The 12,587-nt window shown below is 42.2% G+C and overlaps 1 protein-coding gene across 1 annotated transcript; it reads left to right on the plus strand.

Annotated features, from left to right (window-relative positions):
* Positions 1-1,547: 1,547 nt before the first annotated feature.
* On the plus strand, positions 1,548-11,628 carry LOC139460783 (histone H4-like). The gene is made up of 2 exons (XM_071242253.1): positions 1,548-1,606; positions 11,228-11,628. The coding sequence occupies exon 2, from the start codon at positions 11,248-11,250 to the stop codon at positions 11,560-11,562; it is 315 nt and encodes a 104-aa protein (XP_071098354.1). The 5' UTR covers positions 1,548-1,606; positions 11,228-11,247; the 3' UTR covers positions 11,563-11,628.
* Positions 11,629-12,587: the final 959 nt, after the last annotated feature.

Consider the following 12,587-nt stretch of genomic DNA (forward strand, 5'->3'; position numbering starts at 1 on the left):
TATGTTAAAATATAGTTTAATATCATATACTAGTATTTGAGCCAGACATCACTAAATCCTTATTTAAAAATATTTTATAAAATGTTCGATACCCAATTTACATGACCTTATTAATCATAGACACGCAACATGTAATATATCCTTGCGGTAAACGTGATACCTGCATATTGAAAAGATAGGTGCAGCCAGTATTTGACACATTTCAAGACGCCAAGTAACTGAATAGAATATCTACCACATTCGCATATCACAACACACCATTATTTGAAATTGGTGAATTTACGCTTACGGGTATACAAGTAAACTTTAAAAAATGTTTGTATATAACTGAACCCCCACAATTCTGCATCGTATTCCAGCAATACCACGGCGGGGGACACCGTGTTACCCATGTGTAGAATAGAACCCGGGTTTTCGGCTGGACGAGCGAACGCTTTAACCACTAGGCTACCCCACCGCCCATCAGTTCTAGAGATGCTTAGATCCATGGTGTCTTAATGGCATTCTAATAGAGGTTCGCATACTTATGATCCTGGGGGGCACGGGTGGCCCAGTCGTCTAGGGCGCCGCGATTCGCTGTGTACCATACCCGTTCTTGTGGGTTTCATCAAAGTGGTACAAATCTAGGACCTTCACCATGTCGGGCTTTCCTCCCAAAAGAAACTTAAATACTTTTGAAAGCGGCGTAGAACATAACTCACTCACGCACTCATTCTCATGCCCTGTATCATATAAAACGTTTCTGATTTCAATGTCCATCCATAAATTATAAATAGATGATAAGCAGCCGCTTTGATGTTGGCTAACCAATACAAAGTCGGTACATCGGAGGCAATACCCACGTCCACGTTAGTCCATCATCTTCTTTATATCTGATATAAAGAAGATGATGGACTAACGTGGACTTTATTATTTTATTATATATTACATGTACACCGAGTGAACATTTACCTCATTTTTTGTATATATATATATATATACTATCTTAAAGCATGTATTAAACTGACTGGGTAGGGAGATATTTACCTTTTTGTTTTATTTCATACTATGTTACAAATCTAAACAAACATAGTATCTTAATGTACCACGTAAACTCTTTTGCCCACGCCTCATGCGTCTAGAGGTGAAACAGTTTGAACTGAAAGAGCAGTTTTCTTAACAGTGTTTAAAAATAGACAAAGATGGGGGAGCAATTTTGTGGGCCAGTGATTCATAAGAAACAATAATTATATTTCTTTTAATAAAAAGCCTATGCTTTAAGTGACGCATATTTGTCAAGATGATTATGACATTGTCTCATTTTTTCCGATTTTTGAAGCTCCTCAGTTGTTGAAATAATTTCAAATGAATATAATAACCCACTTACAATGCTTTGGTAATTTGTCCGAAGGTGTGCAAGCCATTTAAAGAATGCAGGTAATCAAGTGAGAGACCAATGCCCCGATTGCGCCAACCGTGATTTTTAAAAGGTTTTCTGGACTGAAAACCCCACTCACATGTAGGTAGCAGACCCTGGAATGTTGGTGTGAGAGTGACCTCCCTTTGAATCGCACAAGGTCAGCGTGGACAAGAGAGAAGGAGGATTTCAGTTTTGCAAATTGCTCTGGTAAGATACCTCTTTGCTCAAAGATGGACTATTTGTATCTTGTCAGGCAGGAACAATACTTGTTACTCACAATTTTTACTCACTCATATGTCCATAATGTTTCAAACGTAATAATGTGAATCAAGATAAGTTCCCTGTTGGCAATGGCCTGAGGTGGTTGAAAAATGTTTTAGTACGTTCGCGTTTTGCTTATTGTCACGATCATGGTATATTAATAATGAGTATTCTGTGTGAAGTTGTCATTGACTGACGTGAATATTGTCGGTCCTTGACTGACATTTTACCAACGTCTCGTGCTGAAAGCAGCGTATAACGATAGACGAGCACTCGCCTACCCAGAGTTCCATGCGCGGAGTGTGGGTTGACGAGCCGGCTAAAACCGGAATAGATGGACAGGAAGAATGCGTGTTATAGATCTAGTACCCCAACGTCGAGGAATGTTGTTCTTAATATCAATCACTGGCTTGTTTCCCAGTCTGTTCCAGACTAGACTATTTACATACCGCCCCGTTAAGCCCTGGGATGGAATTGGTCTTCAGCAACCCATGCTTGCCGTATAAGGCGACTAACGGGATCGGGTGGTCAGGCTCGCTGACTTAGTTGATGCATGTCATCGATCTCAATTGCGTGGATCGATGCTCATGATATTAATCACTTGATTGTCTGGTCCAGACTCGATTATTTACAGACCGTCGTCATATAGCCGGAATAGTGCTGAGTGCTGCGTTAAACAACAAACTAACTAACCAACCAACCACGATGTGCAGAGGGTGGCCATTTTTGCATTGGTTGTTGTCCCTCCACATTTTCAAAAGACCCTTTGGATTTGTCCAATGGAGATTCCTAATATACTCTTAAAAAAAAGAAAGAAACGCAAAGGCAGATTTGTGTGAGGTAGGAAAATACATTAGATCTAATTCGAGGAACCGGACAAGGTATTGAGCAAAAATGGTGTCATGGAGAGAACACTTGGTGATTGTAGTCCAAGGTGAAGGTCAGTTACCATCAATAACGCGTATGTCCCCCGTTGGAATCGATATAGCGATCTGGCATCTCCTGCCCATAGAAGAGACGAGTATGCGAATCACATCCTGGGGAATGGTAGCCCACTCGGCCTGAAACGCAAAAGCCAGCTGCTGCAATGTCTGAGGTTGGGGTTGACGTCGGCGTCGCCGTCTATCCAATTCATCCCACAGGTGCCCTATCGGGAGGGGGAGAACATCAACGTTGTTGTTGTATAGACAGGCTCTTGCTCTTGATCCGTGATGTATGCGGTCGGGCGGTGTCCTGCTGGAATACACGGTTGCCGTTGGCTGCAATTGGGAGGACGTGAGGTTGGAGAATTTCTTTGATGTATTGTTGAGTCGTTAGATTGCGCTGGGCCAAATCCCTCCTGCCATGATGAGAGAAAGCCACCATTATCATAACGCTACCCACACCAAACCTGTCCACTTCCAGTACGCAGTTTCCGGCGTAACATTCTCCCCGACGGCTGTAGACCCGTGCTCTTCCCCTCGATGGAGGAGAAATCTTGATTCGTCTCTCCATCGCAGTTGAGGCCATACCCTGTGTTGACGACACCTATGCAGTCGTTGTTGACGATGTTGTCGACTCAATATGACGCGTCGAACAGGACGTCTTGCTCGTAGACTTGCTGCTCTTAAACGGTTTCGTGTGGTCTGGTCGGAGATTCTGCGCAGTCCTGGTATTTGGGATGCGGTTGAGGTAGCTGTGGTCGTCTTTTCGCGTAGGTGGCGCAGTCGGATGTAGCGATCTTGGGCGGTGGTTACTCTTGGTCGTCCCGACCTTGGCCGATCACGTGTTGACCCATGCTGTTGAAACCGATCCCATAGCCGTGTGATGGTGCTGGGCGCAACATTGGAAACCCTGGCTACAGCTGATCGGGATTCCCCTACCTGCAAAAGGCCTTTGACGTTGTTTCTTTGCACTTCTATTAATCTTGGCATGTTCAATCATATTGAACTGTCACTGTTCGATTGACGCAGATGCCAGGCAATCAAACATCCTGCACTTTAATACCATGCATAGTGCTGGTGCAGCTCCATGGCCCTTTTTATTAATGCAGTGGGTGCGTTTTTTTCCGAATCGTACGTGTTTCCCGACTAATGGTTTGCATGTCCTTGTGATCATTTTGATCCGGGACATTTGTGACTGACACTTTTAAACCTCTTAATTTTCCACCTGTTGGTCCGTTCATTTTGCTTTTATGGCCATCGCTGGAATATTGCTAAAAGCGGCGTAAAACCATACTTATCCATTCACTCTCATATAACAACAATAATCATTTAAATAACAACAACAATAATAACCACAAGGAAAACAATAATAACCACAGCGAAAACAATAATAATCATAATCATCACAACAATAGCAACAACTATAATTATAATAATAATGGATATTAGTGATGCGCTATAATCCATCCCTTGAAGTATGCTCAATGTATGTAGGAATGTAGGAATATTTTGTACAGTTGTTGATGGTTAATATTCGTGCTTGTCAAAACTCCTTTATCTACACAAGATCTTTCGCCGTTTAACGGCTCTTCGGGTGTAATGACAACTTTAACGCACTGAGAGAATACTACACTTATTTTCGTTTGATACCATTTTTACGAAACAAGTGGATTTTTTACGAAAGCGAGGTCAGATACTATAGAAAGCTCACGAGTTTCGTAAAAATTGTATCTAACGAGAATGAGTGTGGTATTCAGTGCCGTAGCCAGCCGGAGGGCAGGGAGGGCAGTTTCCCCCCCTAGATTTTTTTTTTTTTTTATAGAAAACAGTTTTATTTGAATCAAGTTGGGGACAAGTGATACTTGTACAAATATATGCCAATATTTATTACCAACATTAGCTATGTATTTAAGTGTAAATATAACTGAAACCAGTTGCAAATCTGGTTGCGCATGAATATTTATATATGCCCAAATATGGGCATTTTTGACATTTCTATGCATACGCTCTATCAACATGTTCCTGCTGTTGTGTGTTTGTGTGTGCAAATATGACATCACAAAAGTTCATCTTTTTAAAGAATTTCTTCAACTTATGGTAATTCAAGCGCTCTGTTGTTATTACGCAGGACAAGGAAACAAAAAAAAATCAGTTGGCGCCGCGCTATGAATCTGGAACCAACTCTCAGTCATTTGCACTGCCGGGGTCATGGCCGTGCAATCAAATGGTTCGGTTTCCTTGATCTATTCTGTCGGTACCATTTTGGAAGAGGGAAATCAGAGTGCTCGGCAAAGACATGCATGTTAACCGCACCACCCTATACCGAAGACGTGAAAAACAACAAACTCAGGTCTGCTTACATGTCAGTGAAAGCTTCGAACAGAGGGCAAGGTCACCACCGGAATAATAAAAGACAACCGTGATCTACTCACTGCGTTAAATACGATAGAGGTCGTTATTGTTCATATTTGGGATGTTTTGGCCACAAAAACAGAGGTTAGGCACACTTCCTAGGAGCTGTTGAATGTCTTATATCTGTTCACATTGAGTGATCTGGCCGTGCAGTTGTGTATGTTCATTCATGAACAAACACTTTCGGAAGCAATGTCACAAAATACGCTTCGAAAGGGGACACTTCACGATTTGCACAACCGGAGCACCCAACGTAAGTCAAGATATCTGTCCAGATAGTTTAAACTGACTTCATTTCATCACACTTAATCTTTCACGTAAAATAAAATTGAAAGTTGCGAAAGTGCTGGGGTGCGTCACGCTCGATAGAAGATATATCGGTAGTCGTACCTTGCAAATGAATACAGCTCGATTATATTATGCCTGTAGTAGCTCAATTCGTAACTAATATAGAATGCAAAGCTAATTTGATGCGTGTGACGATCTTGCTTTGTTTAATAAAGTGTGTTAATGTATCAGTTCTCATTTAAAAAATAAACGACCCGTGGTCGTTGTTTATCGTACAAAGCAACACTGCAGGGAGAACAACGCAGCACCATAAACAACGACCACGAGTCGTTTAATTTTTAATGAAATGCATTAACACTTTATTATACACAAAGCAAGATCGTCACTCCACATGTGTTGAAAACCTACAACATCCCAGTGAATGAACAGAAACCCAAACAAATTACTATGTAGTTTTACTAGTTTGAGTTAATTTAAACTCATGTACCTAACCCAATTCCCAAACATGCGACTTCTCGGAGGGGGGGGGGGGGGGGGGGGGGGGGGGGCTGGGTCTAGTATCGATTTATGTCGATACACGACCCCATACATACGAATACGATACGATACGATACACTGAATTCCCCAAACGTCGGTCACTTGTTACACCCCTAATTCCCTAATATTGGACTGTTCCAGAATATAGATCACGTAAGAAAATGGCAAAAGGTAAAGTTGGTCAAGGGAGGGCGGGGGAAACTATTCGACATCGCGAGCACAGGATGGTCCTGAGGGACATTGGGGCCATCACGCGTAACTCTATCCGGCGGCGTCTGGCGAGAAAAGGGGGCGTCAAGCTCATGTCCAAACCAGTCTAAGAGGAGGTACGAGCTGTCTTGAAGAAGTTCTTGGATAACCTTATCGGTGACGCTGTGAAGTACACTGAGCTAGCCAAGAGGAGGACTATCACAACGATGGACGTTGTGTATGCTTTGAAGAAGCAGGGCCGTGTTCTGTACGGCTTTAGGGGTTGAAACCTGTGAAATACGTCACTCTGCTTCTGGATCCAGTCCTTTTGTCGACAAAAAAATGGATTCAAATCTGATTTCGGACTTTTAACTTTTTAATATCGACTGGCGTTGAATAAATACCGTACTTTCAATTTATCATCTAACATCATTCTTCCCACTTTTTTAGTTTGTTAACAGTAGGTGAGGTGAAATGGGGTTTAACGTCGCGTCCAAGATTATTGCACTTATATAGCGACGTGCATGCACGTGTGTGTGTGGCTGCTTGTACAAGACCGGAGTGATGCCGATTTATAGTGCTAGCTCACTGAGACCTTCGCTCTCCGGGCAGACGCTCTACCACTGGATCACGGAGGCGGTCTTGTTAACAGTAATAAGCAGTGTTTTATGTGTAAATAGTACAGCTAACCAAGGTCACGTTGCAAGCCACGAATTATTAAAAATAAGCAAATTAATCGCTTTTAAAAATCTGCAACAGCTCGAAGCGCTTGGACACTCGTCAAACAGGGCGTCGCGACTAGCGCTTCGTTGCCTTACTCAAAAGAAGAACGTAATAGAAGTGGCTTGGTGACGAGCCGATGAATTTATTACTGTTGAAGACTACTTTGAATATGTGGAGCAGTCTGGGAAAGCTGGGGTGTTAAGTTCTTGTTCCACTGTCTAGCTCAAATTTCAGTTAAACGCAGTTTTAATTTGAGAACGAAGCAACCCCAGCAAGCGACTGGTGCGATGGCAAGAGACTGGAAGTTAGCGTAACGTTTTAATGCGACCACTGTACTTCGCTACACTCGACCTGTGAAGATCCGGGGTAGAATAGGTCATCAGCAACCAATGCTTACTGTTAAAGGCCACCCTGTTTGTCGTAAGAGGCGACTAACGGGATCGGGTGGTGAGGCTCGCTGACTTGGTTGATGCATGTCATTGCAAACATCGCTTGCAAGCGATTGGCTGTTTGCAACGCACCCCAGCTTCAGTAGCAGAAATTAGTGATGTCATTTGGTTGTGACGTCATAATTACCGATAGCGTCACAATGATCTGCAAAGCATTGAGATTCACTTTGATTGTACCGATATCTTTTAGAAGATATCGCTTGTTGTGACCCACGTGGTGATATACAAAATCCACCCGTTTAACGTGTGTCGTACAATGTTGACCTCGTTTTGTTCGTTTTAATTGGATGACCGTGACCTCGGTCGCACCGGAACTACTTTTTCCATTCACAAATATTCACGAGGCGTGACTTTCACAACTTTTTACTACGATGAGACAGAACGGAAGGAATGTCGTGTAAAGAGAGGCATTAACAAACAATTTATTAAACCAAACAAGATCATCACACGAGCAACTATACAGACATTATACAATCGACCTATATCCATTGCCATGTACGACGACAGATATATCGTGGTCCCTATGAGAATGATGCACAGATTCGCGACTTACATCAAATGTAAAAAGTTGGGCATAGCGATACCAAGCCAGTTTCCACTATTTGGATCGATATCTAGACTTACCCACCATTTCCATTGCAAAGCCGGGATACCAGGGGTGGAGGGACGGACTGATGAGTCAAATCGCGGCGCTGTTTGATTTTAAAGTTTTCCTACAGTTGCCCCATGGGCTTGAATTAACTGCAGTTAAATAAAGATCTTGAGCGTTGCTGCCATCGTGTGTGCACACAACACTGCGAAAACATTTTGTTTGTTTTTAAACGCCGCACTCAGCAATATTCCAGCTATATGACGGCGGTCTGTAAGTAATCGAGTCTTGACCAGACCATCCAGTGATTGACATTGTGAGCATCGATCTATGCATTTGAGATCGATGAAATGCATCAACCAAGTCAGCGAGCATGACCTTCCGATCACGCTAGTCGCCTCTTACGACAAGCATAGTCGCCTTTTACGACAAGCATGGGTTTTGCTGAAGACCTATTCTACCCCGGATCATCACGGGTCGCATAGAAATGTCAACAATGCTCATGTTTGGACATACTTTATATAATGTTATACTGATGCGGAACTGGATTTGCAACGAGTTTCGGTTTAGTCTGTTTAACGAACGAAAAATGTTATTTTTTTTACATTTATATACATATTTAATGTGGGTTATAAATACAATACCACACTCACTCTCGTTTGATACCTTTTGACGTCGCTTTAAAAGCGTAATTATCTTGAACGTAATGTTTAAACCCAATTTCACCTCGTTTCACTTAAAAACAGTTGAATTTTATATTCATATTTACACTGACTATATATCCATGAGTGATTGATTAGGCTAACCACAACGCATGATCGGTAACTCTTCACATAGAAGAAAGAAAATTTGTCATTCGGAAGTTTCTATCCATTGATCATGGTCAAACGTGTTTCTCTCAACGACCGCCAGGCACGTTCTGTTCCTTGACCTCTTGGCGTGTGTGTGTGAGATTTTACGAGCGCTTTCATTGGGGCTGAATTACTTAGATCATAATTATGCGAACATCTATTTGCATGCCATCACGACATCTAGGTTCTAATCATCCCTGGAACTGAGGGGTGGTGGGATAGGCTAGTGCCTAAAACATTCGCTCGTAATGCGGAAGATCTGTGGTCGCTTCCACACATGGGTACAATGTGAGAAGCGCATTTCTGGTGCCGCCCCCCCATGATATTGCTGGAATACTGCTAAAACCGGCGTAAAACTAGACTCAATTATTCGCGTGAACAAAAATAAGCTTACATGTGCATTTGTACACCATATGAACACTTACTTATACTTCTAAACGTCAGCATGAGTATTGGGCATTGTAGTCTGAAAAACATGTGCCCTGTTACAAAAACGATCAAATCTGGCAAAACCGTTTGGCCTGAGGACTTCATCACACAGCAGATGTATTGGTTCAGTCGGAAAGAGAATTTTGACAGTCTTTGATTTATCATAAATTTGCAGTAACTTATGTTTGAAATGTCTAAATCTCCAGTACACTGGGTAGCTATAAGGGCTATTGTTGCCAATGATTTTATCTTTGATGTTTTGTTGTAAATGCCTTTAAATGTCCACATTAAAAAAGCAAGAAGCATATCGTCAGTTGTGTGTGCAGCTTACATGTAAAATATTGGTCATCATCAAAATATAGTAAATGATAAATATAAAAAAAATATTTTTGATCAATTTCAGTTTGTTTTCAATTTCCAGAGCATGAAACTGTAAAGCATGAAATCTTAAAGTCGTCTTATAAAAATAAAACGTCATCGCCAGAGAATAACCAGTCTCGATTATCCGCCGAAACGGGATCCACAGGGCGTAAAAGGCAAAATAGCGGTGACAATTATAGGAGTGAGTGAGGATGGTTTTACGCCGCTTTTAGCAATATTCCAGCAATATCACGGCGGCGGACACAGGGAATGGGCTTCACACATTGTACCCATGTCGGGAATCGAAGCCGGGTCTTCGGCGTGACGAGCGAACGCTTTAACCACTAGGCTACCCGACCGCCCCGACAATTATATGAATGGCTCACTGAAAGAGTGATGACACCAGGTGTTCACGAACAAAGGAAGCATGTCCTGCCCTACCAGTCGCAACCTTCGCTAAAAGTTAAAATAAAAAGTCAGTGTTTATTTGTTGCCTGACGTCTATAAGAAAACCATTGTCCTCTAGAGTGAGTGAGTGAGTATGGTTTTACGCCGCTTTTAGCAATATTCCAGCAATATCGCGGCGGGGGACACAGGGAATAGGCATCACACATTGTACCCATGTCGGGAATCGAACCCGGGTCTTGGGCGTGACGAGCGAACGCTTTAACCACTAGGCTACCCTCCCGCCCCTTTGTCCTCTAGATGTTCACCAGGCAAAATATGTCCGTGAAGTAACCAAGACATGATAGTCGTTGCCACTTATACTTTTGTAATAAAATGAATGTTATACATTTAAGAAGATAAATCAATATCAGGAGAGTCACTCATTCGGTTTTTTTTCTGAAACAAAATTATGAATTCACAAAACCCAGATTTGAGACTTAAACTGAGGAGGGAGGAAAAGCAGCTATTACTCTCAGTTGATTTCATCATATATTTGATTGTCAATTGAAAATAAGTTATAATAATAGAAATAATAAGAAAAAAAATATAATTATGTCCCAAAAAATGAATTGTTTTGGTCCTTTGTCAGCACCCAGAGGATACTTCTACATTGTTTTAATTTTTTATAAATAGTTTGATTATATAATTTTCTAAAATTAAAAGACTCGCATAAGACACAACTGCTGATGGGTTTCTTAAACATCCTATCTTTGAAAATCGATAAATTTGCTTCTTTCTTTTTCTTGGTACAAATTTACAACATTTCAAACATGGTATGAGTCATGTGGCAAATTTCAGCGTGCGGCGTTGAACAACCATCACAGAATAGTATTTCACAATGAATTTTTCAAATGTACGTCTCAGTCTTCATTGTTGCAGAGGGTATGTAAGTCCCATATCATTCAAAGTATTTTTCTGCATGCCAGGTTTTTAAACGTAGAATATTCGTCATTTTAATGTTTGGCTTAATTGGTACACTGTCGCCAGTGACTGAAGGGATGATATAAATCCTGCCAGGGTCCATGCAGGACGCAAAGGTACTGTAAGTCCCCATGGACCCTAGAATGGTGATCTACCTTCAGTTGCTGGCGATCTCTAGCCCATTTTTATATTGTGTTCTCTGATACTTATGACTTTTATATATTCTCAACTAGTTTTAAATAGATTCTGTGATATTCTAGTTATTGTACTGTCCTTCGTTGACAGCTTTTTATATAGTATACATTTATGGATTATTAATGTACTTCTCGTCACGATATGGCTGAAATATTGCCCATGTGACGTTAAATATTAACTCACTCACTCACTTCATTGTTGCAGGGATCGGTGACTTGTTACACCCCTAATTCAGTAATTTTGGACTGTTCCAGGCTTGAGACCACTCAGGAAAATGGTAAAAGGCAAAGTTGGTCAAGGGAGGTCGGGGGAGCCGATTCAAGTTCGCAAGCACAGGATGGTCCTGAGGGACAATATCAGTGGCGTCACGAAAGACGCCATTCGGCGCCTGGCGAGAAGAGGGGGCGTCAAGCGCATGTCCATGCTCGTCTATGAAGAGGTGCGAGTTGTCTTGAAGATGTTCTTGGATAACCTTATCGCTGACGCTATTACGTACACTGAGCTAGCCAAGAGGAGGACTATCACAACGATGGACGTTGTGTATGCTTTGAAGAAGCAGGGCCGTGTTCTGTACGGCTTTGGGGGTTGAAACGTGTGAAATCACTGCATCCTGCTGGATGGAAAGTGCGAAGTACGTCACTGTATCCTGTTTTCGGATGGAGAGTGCCATCTACGTCACTACAACATGTGTTTCGATTGACAGTGCGAAGTACGTCACTGTATTCTGTGTTTTTATGAACAGTGAAGTTCGTCACTTTATCCTCTGTTCGGATGGACAGTGCGAAGTACGTCGCTGTATTCTGCTCCGATTGACAGTGCGAAGTACGTCGCTGTATTCTGTGTTTGGATGGACAGTGAGAAGTACATCATTATATCCAGTGTTCCTATTGACAGTGCGAATAACGTCGCTGTATTCTGTGTTCGGATGGACAGTGCGAAGTACGTCACTGCATCTCGTGTTCCGATTGACAGTGCGAAAAACATCGCTGTATTCTGTGTTTGGTTGGACAGTGCGAAGTGCGTCATTATATCCAGTGTTCCTATTGACAGTGCGAATAACATCGCTGTATTCTGTGTTCCGATTGACAGTGAGAAATACGTCGCTGTATTCTGTGTTCGGATTGATAGTGCGAAGTACGTCCATGTATTCTGTGTTCGGATGGACAGTGCGACATACATCACTACATCCTGTGTTCGGATGGTCTGTGCGCAGTACGTCACTACATCCTGTGTTCAGATGGTCAGTGCGACATACGTCACTACATCCTGTGTTCGGATGGTCAGTGCGACATACATCACTACATCCTGTGTTCGGATGGTCAGTGCGAAGTACATCACTACATCCTGTGTTCAGATGGTCAGTGCGACATACGTCACTACATCCTGTGTTCAGAGGGTCAGTGCGAAGTACATCACTACATTCTGTGTTCAGATAGTCAGTGCGATGTACGTCACTACATCCTGTGTTCAGATGGACAGTGCGAAGTACGTCACTACATCCTGTGTTCGGATGGTCAGTGCGACATACGTCACTACATCCTGTGTTCGGATGGTCAGTGCGAAGTACGTCACTACATCCTGTGTTCAGATGGCCAGTTCGAAGTACGTCACTAC

The sequence above is a fragment of the Haliotis cracherodii genome, unplaced genomic scaffold (assembly GCF_022045235.1).
Source record: "Haliotis cracherodii isolate W230 unplaced genomic scaffold, xgHalCrac1.p SCAF_14, whole genome shotgun sequence".
Lineage (NCBI taxonomy): Eukaryota > Metazoa > Mollusca > Gastropoda > Lepetellida > Haliotidae > Haliotis > Haliotis cracherodii.

Excerpts from the sequence above, each read along its gene's own strand:
- LOC139460783 (XM_071242253.1), top strand. The coding sequence starts at position 11,248 with ATGGTAAAAGGCAAAGTTGGTCAAGGGAGGTCGGGGGAGCCGATTCAA.